Source organism: Quercus lobata, chromosome 8 (assembly GCF_001633185.2).
Source record: "Quercus lobata isolate SW786 chromosome 8, ValleyOak3.0 Primary Assembly, whole genome shotgun sequence".
NCBI classification, from domain to species: domain Eukaryota; kingdom Viridiplantae; phylum Streptophyta; class Magnoliopsida; order Fagales; family Fagaceae; genus Quercus; species Quercus lobata.
In genome coordinates, this window is record NC_044911.1 from 53,796,687 (window position 1) to 53,820,826 (window position 24,140).

At 37.2% G+C, this 24,140-nt stretch overlaps 3 protein-coding genes and 2 long non-coding RNA genes across 6 annotated transcripts; 4 read left to right on the top strand and 1 right to left on the bottom strand.

The window, feature by feature from the left end:
- The first annotated feature begins 2,533 nt into the window (after nucleotides 1-2,533).
- Nucleotides 2,534-3,784, top strand: LOC115957072 (disease resistance protein RGA2-like). The gene is made up of 2 exons (XM_031075309.1): nucleotides 2,534-3,131; nucleotides 3,515-3,784. Exons 1-2 carry the CDS (start codon nucleotides 2,559-2,561, stop codon nucleotides 3,782-3,784), a joined length of 843 nt encoding a protein of 280 aa, XP_030931169.1. The 5' UTR covers nucleotides 2,534-2,558.
- A 48-nt stretch (nucleotides 3,785-3,832) lies between these two features.
- On the top strand, nucleotides 3,833-4,603 carry LOC115957073 (putative disease resistance protein RGA3). The gene has a single exon (XM_031075310.1). The coding sequence runs from the start codon at nucleotides 3,833-3,835 to the stop codon at nucleotides 4,601-4,603; it is 771 nt and encodes a 256-aa protein (XP_030931170.1).
- A 418-nt stretch (nucleotides 4,604-5,021) lies between these two features.
- Nucleotides 5,022-7,710, top strand: LOC115958213. Its single transcript, XR_004084481.1, has 3 exons — nucleotides 5,022-5,648; nucleotides 6,050-6,160; nucleotides 7,335-7,710. It is a non-coding gene; the product is annotated as an uncharacterized LOC115958213 (long non-coding RNA).
- A 125-nt stretch (nucleotides 7,711-7,835) lies between these two features.
- Nucleotides 7,836-10,710, top strand: LOC115957802. 2 transcript variants are annotated; one of them, XR_004084400.1, is made up of 2 exons: nucleotides 7,836-8,103; nucleotides 10,281-10,710. It is a non-coding gene; the product is annotated as an uncharacterized LOC115957802 (long non-coding RNA). The 2 variants fall into 2 exon arrangements; XR_004084401.1 differs by lacking the exon at nucleotides 10,281-10,710 and adding an exon at nucleotides 8,757-9,188.
- A 6,074-nt stretch (nucleotides 10,711-16,784) lies between these two features.
- Nucleotides 16,785-18,266, bottom strand: LOC115958604 (putative disease resistance protein RGA3). Its single transcript, XM_031077031.1, has one exon. It carries the CDS (start codon nucleotides 18,154-18,156, stop codon nucleotides 17,104-17,106), a length of 1,053 nt encoding a protein of 350 aa, XP_030932891.1. The 5' UTR covers nucleotides 18,157-18,266; the 3' UTR covers nucleotides 16,785-17,103.
- Between the last annotated feature and the right edge of the window lie 5,874 nt (nucleotides 18,267-24,140).

Below are 24,140 nucleotides of genomic sequence, written 5' to 3' on the forward strand. Positions count from 1 at the left end.
CCACTCATCTATTTGGTCCAGTTCAGTCTATTTTAGTTTAGCTCGATCCAATTTGGTCTACCTCGGTCTAATTTGGTCTACTTTGGTCCATTTCAATTCAATTAGATTCATTCAATCTACTTCGGTCAATTCATTCTAATTCGGTTCATTTGGTTCACTTCGGTACATTTTGGTCCATTCAGTCTACTTCGATCTCACTCAGTCTACTTTACTCCATTCTGTCCAATTCGGTGCAATTAGGTGTATTAGGTCCAATTTGTTCCACTGTGGTCTACTTAGTTCAATTTAGTCCATTCAATCCAATTTGGTTTATTCGGTCCACTTCGAACCACTTGGTCTATTTCAAATCACTTCTACCCAATTCGGTGTACTTACCTAAGAATGGAAAAATGCAAGTTTAGGTTGAGAGTCATACTATCAATTATTTAAGTAATATCAATTGTAATTATATGATAAGTTTTGGTTATCATAATAATCTCCTTAAGAGAATGAGAAATTTGAATAATAGCTTTGAAACTTAAAAATTTTAATTGTACCAAAAAAAATAGAAAAATATAATGCATAATAAAAATAGTTAGAAGAAAATGGAACATTTCAAAAAATAATAATATCAATTAAAAACATCAAAAATGATAAAATTATATATTTGTAAAAATAGAGTGATGGAAATTACTTTTTAAAATTGTTTAATTTTTAGGGAGAACTACTTATCTATAATAAAATTTAGAGAATAAATTATACATATTCAGTATGATAACCAAAACTTAACATATAATTAGAAAATAAAATTTTGGTTATCATAATAATCTATTTTGAGAAAGTGAACAATTTGAATAATTAATTTAAATAAAAATTATACATACATACATACATACATACATACATACATATATATATATATATATATTTCTTAGAGGTATAATAAACCACATGCAATTCATTTAGAAGTAATGACTTTAAAACAAATGAGTTACTACCCTTAAGATTAAATTTGTATATCCATAGCCTTCATATTTAGAAAGACTTTCACTTAAATTTAACTAGACCAAAGTGGTGGGTCAACAAAATTATAGCGACAATAAATGTCACGCTTAAGATTTTAGATATTACGAGTTTGGGATTTATATATATTTTTTAATAAATTTAGCTTTAGAATAGGTGTTCTCAACCTAAACATGTTTTTTCCCTATATGTATGTGCACAAAAATGGACCAAAGTGGTCCGAATGGAGTGTAGTTGACACAAATGGATTGAATTGGACCAAATGAAATGAAGTGAATAGAATGGACAAAATAGGATCGAATGGGAACAGGGTGAACCAAACTGGACCAAATAGGATTGAAGCTGACTGTATAGGACCGAAGTGGACCGTATAAGACCGAAGTGGATAGAATAAAACATGGTGGACTAATGTGGACTGAAAAGGATTGAAAGGGACTGAATAAGAACAAATGGATAGATTAGGGCCAAAGTGGACATAATGGACCAAATAGGAACATATATGACCAAATAGGACTGAATAGAACCGAATAGGACCAATGTCGATAGAATAGGACCAAAGTGGACAGAATGAACCGAATAAGACCAATGTAGACCAAATTGAACTAAAGTGGACTGAGGAGAACATAATGGACTGAATAGGATGGAAGTGAACTGGATAAAACTTTTGAATATTTAATTTTTATTGCATTTTTAGGGCTCATATTTCTAATTTCTAATGTATATTTTATTTGTATTTTTTAACTCAAAACTAAAATTTTTAGCCCAAATATAAGAAAATTTCATATTTTTCAATCCAAATTTTTTTTTTAAAAAAAATGTATTTTTGAGCTAAACTTGAAAAGACAACCTACAAAAAGAATCAATTTAAGGCCCAATTATTCCAAAATGGACCAAAGAGGACCAAAATTGACCGAGTGGACCAAATTGGACCTAAATAGACCTAATTGGATTGAATGGGACTGGTGTAGATCCAATTGGACTGAATAGAAATTGATTAATTTTTAGGGTGAACAAATTATCTTCAACAAATTTTGGAGAAAAATTATAAATTATATATACAATTACAAAACAATTATTTATTCTCACACATCACATAGGTCTGCGACTAATTTTTATTACAAAAGGCCGTAGGAACGTGAAAGGGCACTAGTTAGTTTCTCCTTTCATCAACCAGTTACCGTAGACACTTTCAATCTCTTGATATATATAATATATCTGAAAATTCATGTGAGATTTAACAATTTCTTTATATTATGTTAACTAGGGTTTGCATAAGAGATGTTTGGAACACCTAACTGACCTTATACTACCAGTATATAAGTTACAATTTACATCCATATGCCTTTTCCTATGTACGTGGATATGGGCTAACGTCTCTAATCTTTATCAAGTAAGAGGCAAATCATTGGGAACAACTAATATAGGTTTTTGATACATCTTTTCGGCGAAATGGGCAAAAGTCCATTTTTGCCTCATAGGCCGAAATGGGCATTTACCTCTTTCGTCCATCTACTCTTTCAATCTCGTGTTATCCAGCGAATTCCCATTTCTGAAGTATGGCTGGTGCTCTACTTTCTGCTATCGTGGAGCGGCTTGGTTCTTTCATTTCTTCAGAGTTCAAGTTGACAGTAACTGTTAAGGAAGAAGTCCAAGAGCTTGAAACCAAATTCCGTACCATTCAGGCAGTGCTCAATGATGCTGAGAAGAGGCAGCTGAAGGAGGAAGATGTGAAGCTTTGGTTAGATAAGCTCGAAGGCGTATCGTACGAGATCGACTACATGTTGGATGAGTGGAACACTGTCATGATCAAAGCAGAGATTGAGAAACAACAAAAAGAATTCGAAGAAAAAGAAAAAGCTGAAACTAGTACTGCTAAGAAGAGGAAGGTATGGCCCCTCATCTCCTACTTCAATTTCTCAGTTCCTAATCTTTTACCGCATCGTGATATTGCTCATAAGATACAAGAACTTAACGAAAATTTAGATGAGACTTACAAAGAGAGGGAGATGTACGGGTTTGAATTGAGTAGGCCCATTCAAGAAGTAATTGAGAGACCAAAAACTACTTCTTATGTTGATGTGTCTGAAATTCTTGGTCGTGATAAGGTTAAGAATGATCTAGTGAGCGCCAGGGGCGGAGCTATAGCGATGCTTAGGGGGGCCATGGTCCCCCCAAATTTAAAAAAATTCTTTTTATATTATGTGTAAGTATTAAATTTTTTAAATATTTAGCTACAAAAATAAAATTTGGCCCCTCCAAATATTTGAGTTAGTCCAATGATGTTCATAAAAACCAATAAAATTTTTCAATCGATCTAGTAATTATAGAAATAAGGTAGTTTTTGTTTTCTCAAATTCGTTTTTTTACGTGTTTGATATCAAATTAGACAGCTTTTGTATACTCATTGGAACTTAAAAGATGATAAGTTCCCCTAAAAATTATCTTACAAAAATACATATGTGAAAGTTTTTCCAATACCGTCCATCTACTCTTTCAATCTCTAGTGAGCGCCCTATTGGGCAAGGGTACTGAAAAAGATAAACACCCCCATGTAATCTCTTTGGTGGGCATGGGCGGTATTGGAAAAACTATTCTTGCCCAATTAGCCTACAATGATCAGGAGGTGCAAGCCCTTTTTGAGATAAAAGTGTGGGTTTGTGTTTTGAATCCTTTCGATCAGTGCAAGGTTGCCAAAGAAATCCTTGAATCTATTGAACGTCGATCCTCCAACTTGACTGCATTGCAAAGTCTATTGGATAGAATTTGTGATAAAGTTGGGTGAAAGAAGTTTTTTCTTGTCTTTGATGATGTGTGGACTGAAGACTTTGTAATGTGGAAGCCATTCAGAGATGCACTCAAAAATTGTGGTTCCCAAAGTAGTAGAATTCTAGTCACCACACGTAAAGACCAAGTTGCGAAGATGATGGAAAGTGCAAATACGATCAAGTTGGAGGACTTGTCTGAGGAAGATTGTTGGTTGGTGTTTAGTAAAATAGCATTTTCTGATAAGGATCGTCAGCAATGTGAGCAACTAGAAGACTTTGGCAAACAAATATCAAAGAAGTGCAAAGGCTTGCCCCTTGCAGCAAGGACTCTAGGGAGTCTCATGCGCTTAAAGAAAAGTAAAGAAGAATGGAAGAATGTTTTGAATAGCAATTTGTGGGAATTAGAAGTTGTTGAAAAAGGTCTTTTTGCACCATTGTTATTGAGTTACTATGATTTATCATCACCACTGAAATGGTGTTTCTCATACTGTGTTGTCTTTCCAAAAACTCATGTTTTTTATGTTGATGAGTTGGTATATATGTGGACAGCACATGGATTTGTTGAGTCAAGGGAAAATATGGAGGTGGAAATCATGGCACGAGAATACTTAGAAAATTTAGTCATTCGCTCTTTCTTCCAAGAATGCAAGGAATATAAACGGTTTGGCACAAGATACAAAATGCATGATATAGTGCATGACTTTGCACAATCAATTACTGAAGCTCACCATTTGGGATATTCAAGAAGGTCCCAATTTCCTCCATCTACTAATAGATCAAAAATCTACGCACTGTCATCTTTTTTAATCATAATGATTATAATATATCCAATTTAGTCCAGAATTTTAGCCATTTACTGGTATTAACTTTGCACTGCATGATGGAACTTCCGGATACAATAGGAAATTTAATACATTTAAGGTATCTTGATTTGTTTGAGTGTAAAGAATATGTTTCTTTTCGCAAATGTGAAATGCCTGAAACTATATGTAATCTATGCAATTTACAATTTTTGAGGCTTGGTGAGTCTATGAGTTCACCCAAAATATTACCACAGGAAATAGGTAAATTAATTAACTTAAGATTTCTTATTGGATATAACTTAGTGATTCCAAGAGGGATTGGAAGATTCACTTCTCTCAGAACATTAAATATTGTCCCCATAAGTGGTGAGGATAGCAAAGGAAGTAAACTTGAAGAATTAAAAAATTTGAACCATCTTCGTGATTTGTATCTATCTTTTAATGAAGGGTTTGATCCAATTGCCTTAGCTCCGAATGATAGAAGAATTGAGAGTAATGTATTAAGTTTAAATGCGTTAGAGCCACCTCAAGACTTGGAGAAGTTACGCATTAGTTATTACCGGGGCACCACAATGTCTCCTATTTGGTTGGCATCTTTAACCAATTTGAAAGAGCTTTGTCTCTATTACGCCACAGAGTTAATGAGTTTGCCTTCTTTGGGGATGATTCCGTGCCTCGAATCATTAACTATATCGTTTGCGCAGAGATTGAAAAAAGTTGGAGTTGATTTTTTGGGAATAGAATCTGAAAACAAAAAAGAAGACATGAAAATATTCCCAAATTTGAAATATCTCGAATTCTTTGGTTTGGGCGAGTGGGAAGAATGGATTGGAGGAACGAGAGAAGGAGGAAAAGAAGACGAAGACTGTATTACTATAATGCCGCGTCTTCAAAAGTTGACAATTCACTACTGCAGAAAGTTAAAGTCGTTGCCGGATTTCCTGCGTACAACTCCATTGAAGGAATTGGAGATTGGTGACTGTCCAATTATCAAGAAACGTTGTCGAAGAGAGGACTGGCGCAACATTTCTCACATCCCAATCATCAAATTAACTGACACTCCATTCCCTACGTTGCGGTAACTAGTTCGGCTTCTTCTTTTATTTTGAAAACAAATACTGTCAATTAAATATTCTCATTTTCTAGTTAAAATTCCGACGGAAAATAAATTACTAACAACGTAGATTTATGAAATTTAACATATTCACATAAATTTGAATTAGCGCGGTTTATTGTTGTTGCTTAGATTCAGAGCTATGTATCCAAAATTGATTGATGGGTTTAATAAAATTTCACAAATAATTTTAAAAAAATAAATTAAAGTTTGGAATTTTAGATAGACTAATCAAATGAACAGGGTCACAAAATTTTGACTCATTTGCATTTAAAAGTAAACAACTAAATTCAAATGCCTACCTCTTTCTATTTCATTTGCGGTTTAATATTTTATATGGGTCTTGCTCATTTTCTTGATTTCAGGTAAACAAACAATGATCGTCCGTAATTTTATCAAATTCTGGCAAAACTCACAACGACACTGTCAGCAATGGTTTTCTGAAGGGCGTGTGAGCAAGTCTGAATCAATAAAGGGTAACTTCTTCCTCTTCTGCTACTTCTGCCATTTGGCTGAAACATCATTTTATTATTTTAATTATCTCTCAAAAACTCCCACCAAAGAAATTACTAGCAACTTTGTCAAATTTAGGCCAAACTCACAACAACCCCATCACCAATTATTCTACCTAGTAAGACCACTATTTGCAACATTACCGGAATGCATGTGTGAATATAACGAAGAATTTTTGTTTTTGTTTTTTAAAATGAACCCAAACTGAATAGTGCTGAAACTTTACTAGTAGATTTTTATTATTGGCATCTGGCCTTGTTATATAATATTCTTATTTTTACTATCTACAACTTATGCAACATTCTATCCTTAATTTTGAGGGCTTGAGTGTGTAGTTGCTAATCTTCAGGCTTTGATGTTACAACTTTAAAAGTTTGAATCTGGATGCATATAGATTTCTTGTCTTAGTGATGTGTTTCTTGTCAATGAAGATGGGGAAGAGTGGGATGTTACCACCAAGGGTTGAGGGGAGAATTTGATAAATACTTGCTATTTGTTGCAATCCATAGTTGCCCATTTTGAAAAGGACACCGTAAAAAGTGGAGAGGAGAAGATTGGACCAGTCCTAACTTGCTTGATTTAGGCACTTAAATTTTGCTTCTTGAATATGTTACTCTGTACTTTCTACTTTTTTTTTTCTCTAATTTATTTCCGCATTTGTTTTTTGTTCTATGATCAATAATTATTATTTTTTTAACCTAATAAAATACCCTAGGAATTTTTTGCTCTCCTTCAGTCTAGACATTATGTAAAATATTTCTCAATCTTAACATCATATCATAGTGCTTTTTGTAGAAAGCTCTGTTATGACTTCAAAGATGCTAGTAACATTTGTACATAATCTTTTATCTTTCTTTATCAATGCTAGAAAAATATTATTTCTTCATTCTATGAGTAATACTAGAAGGCAAACCATGGTGCAATGGTAAGTGCCCTCCACCCAAACCATGTGTAGTTAGGGCAAAGGCATGGCATTGGGTATAACAATTCTATGAGTAATACTACTATAAAGAAGAGAGAGGGGCATTCAAAGCTTAAAAATGTTATTGGTAGTTATCAAGTTTTAAAGTTATAGGGTTAGGTACTTGCTAGTTATCTATTTATAAAGTAATATTGTATTCTTATTTCTTGTCTTAGTGTTTGAAGTACTTCGTTACATGGAAGTGTGTGAAGTGCACAAAGTGACCATCAAGGATTCGGGCAAGGAGACAAAATACCTTGGATTATGTACTCTTCTACTGTAAGGCATATCTCAATATTTCTGCTTAATCATCTTTCTGTTTTTACTTATAATCTTCTCCATCTATAAAAACCTCCTGCTGAATATCTAATTCTCTTTTGGCCTTATTTCAACCAAACATCAGATTTGGGGGAGTACATTTTGTGATGAAGCAAAGTGTCACTCTTGGATGCACATTTTAATGTTTGTAAGTGGGTTTTCAACATCTAATGCATAGTAGTGAAGCCCACTGTAGGAATTGACATTCTAATGTTGGAAATAGTCTGTACAACTAGTCGCCCAAAAATTTATTAAAAAAAAAGAAGAAAGAGAAAGCATTGCTAAGTACTCTTTGGATTGCTTGTGTATGGCTCATGATGCTCATTCCTAGTTTAATGCTTAGGCTTTGAAATACGTTTGGTATTTGCAAAGAAGTCTAAAAATCAAAATTTAAATTGCTTGCTATTGTTTCAAAACATCAAAATTGATGGTGACTATGTGCATAAAGAGTTAAGGACCTTTGTTGTTTTAGTTATCTTGTCTTTCTTTTGCAGTTCAAATGCCTATACTATTTTCTGAGTTCGTGGCTTCAGCCTTCCTGCACAGTCAGCAACTTATTTTCCAAGTACATGAACCAAATAAACTCTGGGTTCTCGTAGACTGGTACTGCATATCTCATCTCAACAGGTACCTATTAAGTCTTATTTTTCTCATAATATACTTTTCTGTTAGCCTTTTCATATTATCTGAGAAGTAGAACAATATAATTATGTAATTATCATTATGAATTTTGTATCATTACTATAAATATTGCTCAATGTCATTCTGCTGTGTTTATGTGAGTTTGAATTCATTGTGAACGAATAGCAACTTACTGGGGATTAGAGGTCTAGTCCAAGCCTGCTTTGACACAATGTTCATATAAATAATTGTCTTACATAAAATGTTTCATTGAAATAATGGTCTTATATCCAGCATACTAAAGAACTTTCTTAAATTTTCAATATGTTGTACACTTTATCAAGAAATTGCTAGAAGCCTAGAATTCATGGGTGGGGAATCAAACACCGGATTGATGTTGGGATGGATGGAGGTTAGAAAAGCTTAATCATGGTGAGTATAATTGTTCTTTTCTAGAAAAGGGCAATAGAAGAGAAGTTTGCCCATTATTTTCCATTGATAAAATCATTTTGTTTTCAGAAGTAAAAAATTTCCATTTGATCGGCAATAAATAAACCTATAGTTGAAACTTTTCATTTCTCAGGCTTTACTCATAAGTATATTTTCTGTTTTCTCCCCTTCATCCTAAATCAATGACCTCATTTGTAAAACTTATGCAGTCTAAGCCTATTGGAGAAGAGTTGTCTATACTGTTGAAAATTGTTAGGCAAGGATGCACCTCAAAATAGAATGCACTGAACCTCTTTCATCAACAGTTTTATCGTGGTTTGCCATCTAAACAACTGTGGGAGTTGAGTACTTGTTTAACCATATGGCAAAGCAAAAGGCATTATATCCAACAGGAAAACCCCAGCAGAGAATTCACCATTTGCTGAAACCAATTTGTCAGTTGGTTTCTCAACTGGAAGAGATGTGCCTCTAAGAGTGTCTAGTGTATTAGATGAAGATAGAGGAAGAGTTGTAGCAGACATAGATCAATGAAGAAAATTGAGATATCCATAAGAAATGCAAGAGGTATTGCACGATTGAGATCTTTCTACTTGTTAAATATTCTTCATTATATATAATTGAAGAAGGAAATGTTCTGCCCACTTCTTAAATAATCTTTCTACTTGTTTGCCTGCCCACTAGTTTCGCACACCAAGACTTTTTATGTGATGTTTAACCAAGAAAATATAATAAAAAAATAAATGAAAAAACAAGTGAAAAGACAATGAATATAGACCAACTTCTAAATGAAGATTTAGATTGTGTATAGGTGATTCTATAATTCATGGTCAAGCTCTTGTTTCTGCATACCATTCATTATGATGGCTGATTGTATTCACATTCCAGCAAACATTTAATATTGATCTGTTGACTCGCTACATGCTTGGTGCAATTTAGACAAGCTTGAAGACATTGTTTTATATCCCAAAAATGGTAAATTTATTCAAGCAAGCATGGCATTGGAAAATTCCTCACTGGGAGGGCAAATCAGCCCAAGCAAAGCCTAGTCCAAGTACTGAGTATATATTAAACTCAATTATGGCCTTGTTTGGTGGGGGATTGGGGGCCATGTTCTCTTTATGCTGTCTGATTTATTTTTTAAAATCAATATGATGATATAATGCAGTATATATAAGTATGTGCCATTGATATGCTAAAGGCTTGAGGGATTTTTTGTTTTACGTTTTAATTGTTGAGACCATTAATGAAAATTTTGGATTCAAAGCTATAATTTCTAGAGTGTTGCTCATAATGATCACAATGGTACTATCTTATCAATTTGGGATGATGTTTCCATCAACCATAAGAAGAGTTGAAAATAAGAGGTGTTTGTATTATTATTCCTCTAATGCATGCATCTTCAATGTTTGATGACATTATTTCCAGCAAAAACATTATTGACCACTCATATATAACAGCCTTTGACGCTTTCGCCTTGAATGATCTTCTTCCTTAGTTGGTGATTAATGAAAAAGCTTGTTGGCATAAGTTACATAAATTTTCTCTAATTTTGATTTAAACCATAAATTTTCTAATACTCTTCTCACGTACCAACATTTGTGTATATGAGAAATAAATTTGAGGTTTTAGTATTTTATGATAAGATATATTCTTGTTGTGACATTTCTTCCTCATTTTTCATGACAACCCTAACTCATTTGGAAATAATAGTATATTACTTGCCAATATTACAGTCCAATATGGTTTACTAGTTCCTCCTAGTAGCAGCCGGAGGGTGATACAAGTCAAACAAGTGGAATCTCACTTGAGATAGGGAGCAACCCAAAAACCTTGGTGGGAATGGACACACACTAACGAATATCAGTTGCACAATCTAAAAGGATATGCTTTCAGATTCAGAAGCTTGGGATGCAACTCAACTTCTATAGTGACATATTGGATTCAAAGTACAAATCAATTTATTGCAGGTTCTCAAGATTTCATTTTCATGTATTGACTATTGAATATGTATTGATTTAGGGTGTGTGCATTAGTGCTCTATATTTTGGAAAAGTATCTTATGAGACTGTTTCATGAGAATTTTCTCTCAAAACACGTGTGAGTCCCATTTATCACCTAATACCATAACAAAAACAAAGACTTAGTTCATTCAAAGTTTGTTTACACTTTCTAGTTTTCATCTTGTGTTTGAGTTCCTCAAGTCTTCGATTTGAAGCCTATCAAACTATTGAATGTTGTAAGAGTTTGATTTGGACACTTTCAAATTATTGAATATGTTATTTGGACACTATCAAACAATTGAATCTCAAAAGTCATATCAAATACGTTGCTTCTTTAAAAGCAGATAATCTATATAATATCTAAAAGCAAATTTAGAATAGGTACTCTCAACCATTTATAAAGATTATGTTGCATTTTCTTTATAAATGGTTGCATTTTGTTTAATTTTGTTATGGATTGTCTCAAAATGAGCAGGTTATTATTTTTGAGTAAAAACAATTTTATCAAGGTTATAGAAAAATCCTTGCACAGGTTGAACAAATAGATATCTCATGCTCTCTGGACCTTATTCAGGTTTGGTGCATGACAATGTACCAATTGTAGCAAAAAATATATGCAAAGTGTGTGAAAAGTTGCGAGATAACATAGAAAATCTAAACAAGGTCACTCTTACCCAACATCATAACGGCTTAATGGAGACTATCACCTAAAAATTTACACTGTATAACTCCCACATCTCATAAATGTCATTTTCAATCATTTTTACATGTGCATACTTAGAGGTTTGACACTTTAAGCATAGAGCACAACTTTAAAGTTTCCTTTTATTTACCCTAATAGATGTGCAGTGCATGACCTATTACCTAGTTTTGTGGCACCAGCATTTTCTATAAGCACGGGTTTGTTTTTATTGACAAATACTAGGGGTGAGACGGTTATTTAGAAAATCACCTCACTTCCATAGAAAGTAAGCCTACTTCCACACTTATATGGATAAAATTCGTAAAGGGTACTCCTCTAATTTTGACACCCCATTCATTAGTGCTCTAAATATCATCAAGAATTTTTTAAATAACTCAACCTCCCCAACATTACAAGATAAATGCACTAACATCATATAAATACGTTGAAAAAATAAATTAGATTAGAACTTCTAACATCTATAGCCAATAAAAAAAAAAATAGTTTTTTTATAAAAATAAAAATTCACTCTTGCCCTTGGTCGTTATTTTAACACAACATTTACTTCCCAGATCTTAATCACTAGTCCCAAATACAAGATGGGTAATTATTGTCAATCTTTCAAACATTGTCCATCATTTCTAATGTCTTATATTTTTTTTTGATGAACAGAAAATTTTATTGAAGAAACAGAAAAGAAACAAAGGCTAGGCAGCGGCTACAGCTGCTAAGAGGTCAGAATTAATTACATCTAAAAAAGGTCTAGGAGCATAACCCTGACCAAAAGATCCAGATACATTTTTTCCAAGGCACCAAGAAGCTAAAACATGGGCTGCTTTGTTGGATTCTCTTGGACTCCACCTGAAAACAAACTTCTTACCATGGAATGCCAGCAAAAGAGTATCAGCTGTAATGGATGAAATTCTCCAAGGCACTTCATCAAAGGGGACTTTGAGAGCATCAATGCAGGCTTTGGCATCACTCTCAACCACAACAAACTCAAACCCGCGGTTAACAGCTACACAAGTCGCCAAATTAATGGCTTCAGCCTCTGCTTGGATGGGGATGTTGGTTTTCACCCGTTTGGACATGGAAAAAATCAAATCCCCCCTCCAATCTCTCGCCACAATGGCAATAACTGAGTGATCTAGCCCCACCACTACATCACAATTTATTTTAACAGCTCCTTGCTCAGGCCAGATCCAAGAATAAAAAGGTCTAGGCAACATTAAGGGGACATCAGTGAGCGCAACACGGTGTTCAAAAAATTTTTTTAAGACTACTTGGATTTCTTTATTTGGGGAAAATTTACTTCCTTTGTGAATAGCTTGATTTCTAGCAAACCACAGATTCTCCAACACCAAAGCCCCGAATAAAAGGAAACCCTCCTTGTCAAAAGTGCCATGGGAAGAGACTTGGGGGGATAAGAGAAATTTTATAAACTGACCTGGGCAGTCAAACTGCAATGCATCTGGTCTGCAGCCCCACTCATTGCCAGCCCACAAAAATCTAGCAGCATGACAGTAGACAAATAGATGTAAGGGGGATTCGGGTGAGGCATCACATAGGGGGCACTTAGGATCCATGGCTGGAAAGAATCTTGCCAATTTTTCCTTGGTTGGAAGAATATCTGAAGCCACTCTCCATAAAACCATCTTAAGTCTATCATGAATTTTTGATTTCCAAATTTTTGACTTCACCTGGTCAGACTCGTTGGGCTCAGAATGATCAAGAAGTTCCTTATATACCGACTTCACTGAAAGTTTACCATTATGGGATTTTACCCATACCCATTTGTCCACCCTATGACTCACTTTGACTGGAATTCTCATGATTGCCATGGCTGATTCTACAGTGAATAAATCATAGAGTTTCGACTCATCCCATCTTGATTTATCTGGTGATAGAATCTGAGACACCACCAAGCAACTAGATAGCTTATCAGGAGACAATGGAACCGGTTTATAGTTAGGAAGGTCTGGGACCCAAGGATCTTCCCACGTGAGAATGCTTTCCCCATTGTTAACTTGCTTACAAGCTCCAGCCATAAGAATATGCCTGGCTGATTCCACACTTTTCCATGTCCAAGAAGCCTTCTTGGAAGGATCTGCATCAAGCCAATTTCTTCTCACCCTGTATTTAGCAATAAGTGCTTGCACACATGGTTTATTAGACTGGATTAGAATCCACCAAGCTACTTTGGATAGGAGGGCCAAATTGGTGTCTGAAAAGTGCCTAAAACCAAGGCCACCCAAATATTTAGGCTGACATAAATTGTCCCAAGCAAGAGGAGTGAAATACCGGTTCGAATTCTTTGATGGGCTCCACCAGAATTTTTTTAGCAAACTATCCATCTCCTCACATAAGCTTTTTGGAATGAGAAAGCAAGACATAGCGTAAATCGGAGTAGCCAAGGCTATAGATTTCACTAGAGTTGCTCTACCCATCCAAGACAAGGATTTGCCCTTCCAGTTGCTTACCTTAGATTCCAAAGATTCTTTAAGATAAGTAAAGTCCTTCTTCTTGCTACTTGAGAGAAAAAGAGGGACACCCAAGTATTTAGTACCTTGGGAAAGTTTCTTTAACCCTCTTTGGTTCTTAAGCTGATTTAGGAATTGAGAGTGAACCCCTTTAGAAGCAAAGACCCCTGACTTCTCAAAATTGATTTGCTGGCCTGACCAATCACAATATTTTCCCAAGATGTTCATGATCTCATTAATCTCTGAATGTTTTGCCTTGCAGACCAATAAAACATCATCTGCAAAGAAGAGTTTGGAGATTCCAGCTATTGATGGGGCAATCTTAATGCCATTTATTAATCTTTGGGCTGAGCATCTATTAATCATTCTGGCAAGAACTTCACTTCCAATAATGAAAAGATAAGGGGATAGGGGATCCCCTTGTCTTAGGCCTCGCGAAGGCATGATTCTAGGGCCTTTTCCCCCATTTAGCAAAAGAGTGAAACTCACAGTAGAGATACATTGATATATAAGGTGAATAAACTTCTGGTGGAACCCAAAATTTTTTAAAACCTGGATTAGGAAGGGCCATTCTACTCTGTCATAAGCCTTTTGGAAGTCTAACTTCAAACCCACAAACCCCTTTTTCTTCTTGGTGGTGGAGAAGGAGTGCACTACTTCTTGAGCCAACAGAACATTTTCTGCTATGTTTCTGTTAGGGACAAAAGCTGTTTGTGCAGGGTCTATTAGCTTATCCAGCAGTGGACGTAATCTTGCCACCAAGATCCTTGAAATAACTTTGTAGCAGAAGTTGCATAAGCTAATAGGTCTGAAATGCCCAAATTTATGGGCACCTTGAACCTTTAGGATTAGGGTAATGAAGGTCTCATTCATTTCCTTTAGCATCCAACCATCTCTGAAAAAACTTTGAACCGTTCGTATGAGCTGGTTCCTAACAATATGCCAAAATTTCTTAAAAAATAATCCCGGCATACCATCAGGCCCAGGGGCTTTCAGAGGGTTCATTTCAAAAATCGTTCTTTGGATTTCTTCTTCTGAGGGAATTTTGAGTAGCATTGCATTTTCAGCTGCCGAGATACAGGGTTCAATTAGCTTCTCCAAGTCTGCTGGGAAGGATGGGTTTGAAGAGCAAAAAAGCTCACTGAAATGATCTCCAAAATACTTTTCAATATTCTCCCTACCAAAAATTTTCCCCCCGTTCTCTAATTTAATCTCAGAGATATTGTTTCTTCTTCTTCTAATCAATGTGGAGGCATGGAAAAACTTAGAGTTCCTGTCCCCCTCTTTTAGCCATAATTCACGAGACTTTTGCTTCAATCTAATCTTTTCTCTGGTTTGCCACTCTTCTAATTCCAACATAAGGCTTGCTTCCTCCTTCAAAGCTTCAAGACTAGGAGGTTTTGATTGGATTACATCAATCCGCCTTTCTATCTCCAGGATTTTAGTTCTGGTTTGACCAAAGCTAGATTTGTTCCACTTGCTCAGCAGGCAGCCTGAATGGGCTATTTTTTTCATTAGATTGAATCCATATGATCCAGAAAATTCTTTTCTCCAAGCTTGGTCTACAACTTCCTCGCATTCGGGGTCTCTGGCCCACATCGCCTCAAAGCGGAAAGGCTTGTTTATGATATTATTCTCAAAATGGGTGTCGAGTAGTATTGGTTTGTGGTCCAAAGTAGGGGCAGTCAAATGCTTTATTCCTGCTTTAGGAAACATCTCCTGCCACTCTTGGTTGCAGCATCCTTGGTCTAATCTGATTCTTACATGAACTCCACCACTTCTACGACCCACCCATGTATATTGGGGCCCATGGAAACCCAGCTCAATAGCTGCTGCATTAGATAGGAAATTACGAAAAGGCTTGGAGGAAGAATCCCCTCTGCTGCTTCCACCAGACTTATCTGACCTTGAACTATAACTATTACAATCGCCCAACAGCATCCACGGGCCTGAGAAAGATTCTATCAAGTTTGTGACTAACTCCCAAAAAGCTTCTCTATGGGCAACTTTAGGGGGTCCATAAACCAGAAGAAGAAGCCAGGCATCTGAAGGGGGGTCAGAATATACAAGACATGCAATGATATTTTTGTTATCATAGATAACTTCCAAACTAACTCCATTCACCCAATATAATGCCAAACCACCAGATTTATTTTCAGCATTCACACAGTAGCAATCTCTAAATTTCATACATTCTTTAATTTTTTCTACCCTAGGAGACTTTGCTTTTGATTCTGAGATGAAGATAATATCTGGGCTTTCTTTATGGACTAGCGCCTTGAGAGCTCTGACTGTTGGGGCACTACCAGCACCCCGACAGTTCCAGGATAGTATTTTCATACCCAATACCAGAACAGCAATTGTTATAAAAACCATCCACAAATATAAGGACACCAACATTCAGCTAACATCACCAAACTATAAGCAAAAATTGAAACCAAACTCAAAAAGCCCAACCATAAGCGCATCAGAAAAAATTACCATTTGGAAGATTCCTCACTGACGACGCAGTCATTGTCGAAGATTGGCGTTGAAATGGCTTTATCTGGGATTGATTGCAGCGAGACCCACCATCCAGAATAGGGACTTGATGCTGGCAGAGCTATCAATTAGGACAACGAACCAGACAGCTAAGGGTTTGGCCAAACCCGCTCCAAGACCCACAGACGTCAAGCCCACTGAACAGAGAAGATAACAACCGAACCCACAAATTGGTGACACTGATTTCCTCCCTGTGTAAGCACTAGAGGATGGGTATGATAATATGAGTAAATCTATAGAGATTTGGGGAAAGATTAGGGAAGATCAGAAAAAGCTGAAAAAACCCACAGTGAGAGTGGGGAGAAGAAATCCACTCAAAGAAAGTGGAGAAAGGCCACACGGAGATGGGGATAAAAAACCACGCAGTGGTAGGGAAAGATCACACAGCAGGTGATAGAGAGCCACACGGAGGTGGAGGGATGGACTCCTACTAGGGAGAGTTGGTAGTCTATTTTGCACTGATCTTTTTCTAATGTCTTATATATGTGTGGCAAGAGACGTAATTTGTATTATCGTCTATTTGTAGTCAAAGTCTTTCATCTCTACTAGGAACCATTCTTAGGAACTAAAACTTCATTGTTTTACAAATTTAAGGGGCTTGAATAATCTAATAATCTCGGCACCATCGTACCATTCAGAATGCCTACTCATCCTCATTTTCTTCTCTCCACAAATATAAATGTATACTTTAAACAAATTAAGGCACAATTGTATCTTTATTATTCAATAGGAATGCATCTTGATACAAAACCATTTTTCTCACTTAACAATAAGAGTCTTTAGTGACATTTTTGTTCTGAGTTGTGCAGTCTCAGCCCCATATTCATTTACCAAGCTTCCCTAGCAATGTACTTCAAGACTCATGTGAAGGTGCTTCGACTTGATCATCAGGCAATACACCCAAATCAATCCTGCGTGCACTTCTCATCATCTCTGCAACTTTAACTTTGCGTGTGGTGATTAGAATTCTACTGCCTTGCACACCATATTTGAGTGTAATTCTGAACGGCTCCCACATTGTGAAGTCTTCTGTCCACACATCATCTAAAACAAGAAAAAACTTTTTTCCCTTAATTTTGTCACAAATTCCATCCAATAGACCTTGCAATGTAGTCATGTTAGGTGTTTGCCGATCAATAGATTCAAGGATTGCTTTGGCAAGCTTGCATTGATCGAAAGGATCAGAAACACAAACCCATATTTTTATTTGAAAATGAGCTTGCACCTCGCGATCATTGTAGGCTACTTGGGCAAGAGCCGTTTTTCCAATACCACCCGGGCCCACTAAAGAGATGATGTGGGGGTTTCTTTCTTCTTCACTACCCCTGCCCAATAGGATGCTCACTAGATCATCCTTAACCTCACCACGACCCGGAATTTCAGACACATCAACAAAGGAAGTAGATTTTGGTCGTTCAACTTCTTCAATGCTCCTTGTCAATTCAAACCCGTACATCTCCCTCTCTTTGTTAATCTCATCTAATTTTTCGTTCAGTTCTTTTATCTTATGAGCAATATCACGATGCTGAAGAAGACTAGTAATTGAAAAATCAAAGTTGAAGAGGGGCCATACCTTCCTCCTCTTAGCAGTACCAGGTGCAGCTTCTTCTTCCTCATCTTTTTTCTCATTATCTTCTTCGATCTTGGTGGCCGTGTTCCACTCATCCAACACGTTCTTCATCTGGTTGGATACCTCTTTGAGCTTATCTAACCAAAGCTTCACAGCTTCCTCCTTCACTCGCCTTCTCTCTGCATCGTTGAGCACTGCCTGATTGGTACGGAATTTGCTTTCAAGCTTTGGGACCTCTTCCTTAACATTTGCAATCAACTTGAACTCTGAAGTAATCATTGAAAAAAGCTGTGTCTTAATTTCTGAAACTTGTTGAACCCAATCCGCCCAATCCATAATTGGAAATTGAATTTTTTTTTTTTTTTTTTTTGGAGAAGAATTGGATATTGAAGTTTGATGGATAAAACAAGAGACTGAAAGAGTTAAATGGTTGATGAAAGGAGAAATCAAATAGAAGCTGCTCATATGGTCAATGAAGTCCACGCGGTTCATGACCTGTTCACACTGATGACTTCTTTTTCATTTTCTAAAAAAAAAAAAAAAAAAGAAGGAAACTTCTCATCAACCCACGGACAACAAAATTTAAAATATGTTACGTTTGGTTTGATATCCTAATTAATTATTTTTTTAATTAAATGTTTCTACACTAGCGTGTATTTTATATTCTATTTTTATTTTGATGCATTGCAACATTTTCTTTATTAGGACACTTTTTTTTTTTTTGGGTTAAACAGGTACTTGATTAAACAGAAAAACAACTACAAAAAGGTCACAGAGGCCAAAGTGTTGGCAACATGCCTATAATAATACAGACCATTCCTATCAGCTTCAAGCAATATATTTAAATCATCAGAGGGAGATGTATCAAACACAACAAAATTCTCCAACAAGGAACAACCCCTCTTAGCCAAAAGATCGGCGCATTTATTTGCCTCTCTAAATACATGTCCCACCCGAACCTGCCTGAACTTGGCCATGAGACACCTGCAATCACACAGTAAAGTAGTATAATTTCTATTAGGACAGTTTGTGTTTTGAAGCATTTCCACAATTACCTTGGCATCAAGTTCTATTTCCAGCTGGCTTATTCCCAATTGAATGGCCAAATTCAGGCCATCACGCAGTGCCCACCACTCAGCCATGACACTAGTAGTATGCCCAATTGATCTTGAAAACCCCTTAACCTAGTCTCCATGACAATCCCTAATAACTCCTCCACCACCGGCCTTACCTGGGTTTCCACATGACGCTCCATCTGTGTTAAGCTTATGCCAACCACCTAATGGCTTAGTCCATCTGACAGGGATAGCAATTCTAGAAGCAGCTTGGCGACTTTTACTCACACAGAAAAAATACTCCCTTGCTTGAACAATACACTCTTTATCCAACCTAGGATTCGGAATGGTGTTTTCAAACACTACTTTATTCCTATTCTTCCATAGACACCAAACCGCAAAAACAAACAAAATACTCCAAGGGACAGATGTATTGTGTCTAATTGTGCTTAGACAATTTATTTTAAGCCAAGTTTCAAAGTCTTCATTGAAGGAGGTTATGTGTGAGGCAGGTACACCCAATCTATACCACAGGTCCCGAGCAACTTCACACTCTCGAAGAAGGTGAACAATGGTTTCCTCATGCCGAATACACAAGGGACAATTCTTACCACAATTTATACCTCTAGCTGCCAGCACACTTTTAACAGGAATACTACCATGAAAACATAGCCATAGAAAGCTTATGATCCTTGGAAGTGCATCAAGTTTCCAAAGCCACTGCCCTTGAAACTGATTTTCAGTTGCGCTATCTTCATTAGCTAGCAGGTAGGCCAAGTTTGTGGAAAAAACTCCATCTTTGGAGTATTTCCACATGATAAAATCAGTCCTATTTCCAAACAGCTGAACTAGAACAGCTTTAATCTTATTTTTTATTGAATTTGGCAACTCAAAGGAGAGGAGATCCCATCTCCATTCATTACCATGGCATAAGTCCGCCACTGTTAATCCTTGATCTCCTTGCCTTAAGGGTCCTTCTATCATGCCTCGGAGAGAATCACCATTAATCCAATTATCCAACCAAGCCTTGACCCCGTGGCCATTACCTATTCCCCAACAAATCTCTTTCATAAAAATGGGAAACCCCAAGCTGATAGCTTTCCAATTCGGTGATGAAGGCAGAATTTCCGGGTTCCTTGACCTCATTCTCGAAGAGGAGTAATACTTTTTAAGTAATACCTCAGCCCACGGAGCATTTTGTTCATGGTACATCCTCCAATTCAATTTTGAAAGCAAGGCTATATTTTTTGCCCTGACCGCTTGTATCCCTAAACTCCCTTCTTCTTTGGGCCTAACAATTTTGCTCCAACCCACCATGTGCATTCTCTTTTTTTCACTCGTGGAGCCCCATAGAAAATCCCGATTAACTTTATCTAATTTTTCAGATATATGGACTGGTAAAGCCACCCCTTGCATCACATAATTTGGGACGGCTGACATCACAGACTTAATCAACACCGTCCGACCAGTAAAGGAGAGGTATTTAGCCTTCCACCCCGCCAATTTGCTCATAACCTTCTCCACTATAAATTTGTAAGGATTCCTCGCAGCCCCTCTATACCTTATCGGGAAGCCCAGGTACTTCCCAATATCATGAGTCTCCCATATGCCCAATTTATCACAAACTTCCTCCTTCAAGCTTTCATTAACATTTGGAGAAAAGTATATACGGGACTTTTCCGAGCTAATTTTTTGCCCAAATTCTGCACAAAATTTCTCAAGAACTTCTAATATTGCTTCACAGGCAGCGAGGTCAACCTTGCAAAATAAAATGATATCATCCGCGAAAAGAAGGTGGGAGAAGCCCAAGTTTTCCTTGGAGGCCTTCAAAGAGGTCCAATATCCATCCACACATTTCTGCTCAATAAGGTGGCCTAAATACTCCATACACAAGATGAAGATGTACGGGGATAAGGGGTCTCCCTGTCTAATGCCCCTCGTAGGCTCAAAAGGCTCTAAGGCACCCCCATTCACCAAGATGGCTGTTTTAGGAGATGTAATGCAGCTCATTATAATCCTAAGGATTTTTGGGGGAAACTGAAAAGCTTGCAAAACCCTATGGATGAAGCTCCATTCTAATCTATCATAAGCTTTTTCTAAATCCAGCTTTATTTTCATAAAGCCTGTTCTTCCCTTTTTTTTTATCCAAGGCATGGAAAAGTTCTTGAGCAATAAGAACATTATCTGTACCTCTTCGACCAGGCACAAAAGTAGTCTGCACAAGCGAGATCAAATTACTAAGATAAGGTCTAATACGTGCCACAATGATCTTCGAAACCACTTTGTAAACTGAGTTACATAAGCTGATGGGCCTATAATTACTCAAGGATTCTGGATTTTGACATTTAGGAATCAATGAAATCAGTGTCTCATTTAGATAACTCGGCACCATTCCATGTTCAAAAATTCTTTTAATTTCCTCACAAGCAGAGCTTCTAACCTCTAACCAGAAATGTTGGTAGAACTCCGCATGAAGGCCATCAAGTCCAGGAGCCTTAAAAGGCTTAAGGGCCCAAAGTCCAGATCTGATCTCCTCCATACTGAGTTCACAATCTATCTTTGCTCTATCCTTTGGTGTAAGAAAGCAGCAAGAGAAAGTTAAGACATCCGAGGTCCTAGCTGAAAGCGTCAGCTCTGTGGTATACAAGCTTTTAAATCCATTCCTGATATACTCCTTTACCTCATTTTCCTCCGTAATCCAATTCCCTACAGTGTCCTTGATACATCTTATTTTATTTCTATGGCGTCTCACAACTGTGGATACATGAAAAAAGGACGTATTTCAGTCCCCAAACGTGGCTGTATTAAGTCTGGACTTAAGAGCCCAAAACTCCTCTTCCTGCATGAGAATTAGCGAGTACTCTGACACAAGTTGATTTTCTAGGTCCATCAAAAAATCACAAGGGTTATCAGCAAGGGCTTTCTGCACACCATTCAGTCTTGCCAACACTCTCCTTTTTCTTGCAAAGAGATTCCCAAAAACTTCCACATTCCATTTTTTTGCTTTATCTATAAAATCTGAAGTTGCTATATGTAATGCTCTATCCTCAGCCCAGGCTTGCTGCACTACTCTTGGGAAATCTGGATGAAGCATCCACATCGTTTGGAATCGAAAAGGCTTTATTAGATTATTGGCACTAGATTTACATAATTCGATAAGCACCGGACAATGATCAGAGAAAATTCTAGGTAAATGGGTTACTACAGCTTCTGGGTAAAGGATCCTCCACATTGGGTTAGCAAAGCACCTATCAATTCTTTCTAAAATAAGGCTTGAGATGGGCCTACGATTTGACCACGTGTATTTAGGTCCCGCAAAACCCAAGTCTATCATATTACACTCATCTAAGCACCCCTTGAACTCTAGAGCTCTATTATGGTTTACTTGATTTCCCCCAAACTTATCCTCTCCACACAGAATTTCGTTAAAGTCTCCCAACATGAGCCAAGGTAATTTATGGAGGTGAGCCACAATTTTTAAATTATCCCATAAAATTCTTCTTTCAGCTAACCGAGGACTAGCATAAATTGCAGACATAAGCCAGATTAGATTAGTAGAACGCACCTTAATAGAAGCATGAATCTCCTGCTGAGTAGTTGACAGGGGAGAAACATCCACATCATCCGTTCTCCAGAGTATCCACAGTCCCCCGGCATAGCCGATTGTATCCGTGGTAATGTAACCGTCAAAAGGCAAGCCTTCAATAATTTTTCCAGCTCTGTCTCCACCGACCCTCGTCTCCGTCACAATCAAAATAGAAGGGCGATGATTAACAACCATTTCAAAAATTCTTCTTTTGAAATCAACATTAAGAGCTCCTCTACAATTCCATAATAATATATTCATTTTGACAAAATGGCTTAGAGGTACCTCAATTTCAGGTGGATTAGCATTCATCATCGCTGACTCCACCATACTCCATCCCATCCTCCTCAAAAGGCTTTTGGAAGCTATCCACTCTGGCTTCCAGATTATCATGTATTTCAAAATACCCGCAATCTCCTCCTTGCAGCAAAGTAGCACGTCGCATCTCTGTATTGGGGCCATGAGTTGGATCAGTTTCAAAGTTGGGTGGTTCCCCATGTGAGCTGTAGCCATCCCCCGAAAATCCACCAGTTTCCTTTCTTGAATTAACCACCCGGATTTGTCCTAGTGGGGCACAACTGATAGCCGTCGTTGCCTGTTCAACTCCTCCGCTGCCTCCCAAGAAATCTCCGGAATGTCCATGAGGAATTTCCACCACGGGTTCGGTGTGAGATTCCACGTGTTGTGATCCAAAGGAAGATCTCCGGTTCTGATGCTTGCTGGAGTTATGGGAAAGAGATGCTTCCATGCTAGTCCCAGCTCTTCCTCTGAACATCCCAGAGTTTCTGTCGGTGTCGCTCGAATTTGGGCTATTACCTCGTCTGGAATCCTCACTGCTCTGCCCTTATACCAAATGGCCCAGCCTATTTGTGACCATGGGATCAACCCGCTCAATAACCCCTCCATTCTCAGCTTGAATTTCACTTCTCTGAGTTTCTGAATTTTGTTGAAGATCACTCTTATTCCCAAAGCTAAACAAAGGACGTTTTAGAAGCTTAGACCCCTTTAAACCTTTTGAATTTTTGACCCCCAAACCGTTACTACCTTTGGTTTTGAACTTAGGCAAATTTTTACTTTTACTCCCCTCACTCTGTCGCATCTCCTGTGGTGGTACACTGCCCAAAGTTTCTAAACCATCTTCCACCTTACACTCAGTACCCATTTCAAGATCTTTTTGCGAAAGATTAGGCTGCCACAATACGTGTGGTTTCAACTATAGGGTCTGCCGTGTCAGTAGGATGTGATATCCCACTATCTTTACCTGATCTCGCTCCCTTATCATAATGCTCTTGGGAAAAGTCCGAATTACCCTTAGTTCTGATTTGGCTCATTTGATTTGGTTTTGATTGCCCATTTGAATGTCCCTGTCGCGCACTTCTTTTCCTCGTTACAACCATCCGCGGACCATAGTTTGATTCGGACTGAACCCCTTCATTGGTATCGTTGGGTCTTGACGCAACTACCCCTTCATTGATTCTCTGTTCTTCTTGTCCATTATTCTCCTTGACAGTTTGCTGCAGTTGAAAACTACAGTTTTCCTTCTTATGGCCGAGACGACCACAACTAAAACAAAGTGAAGATACACCTTCGTACATTACACGTTGCACCATCCTACCCACTCGGATGAGGACACTTTTATGAGTCCAATTGTTACATCCTTATCTATTAGTTTAATATTA

Excerpts from the sequence above, each read along its gene's own strand:
- LOC115957072 (XM_031075309.1), top strand. The coding sequence starts at position 2,559 with ATGGCTGGTGCTCTACTTTCTGCTATCGTGGAGCGGCTTGGTTCTTTC. Across the intron at positions 3,132-3,514 it reads AGAATGATCTAGTGAGCGCC|CTATTGGGCAAGGGTACTGA; the intron begins AGGGGCGGAGCT and ends CTAGTGAGCGCC.
- LOC115957073 (XM_031075310.1), top strand. The coding sequence starts at position 3,833 with ATGTGGAAGCCATTCAGAGATGCACTCAAAAATTGTGGTTCCCAAAGT.
- LOC115958604 (XM_031077031.1), bottom strand. The coding sequence starts at position 18,156 with ATGGATTGGGCGGATTGGGTTCAACAAGTTTCAGAAATTAAGACACAG.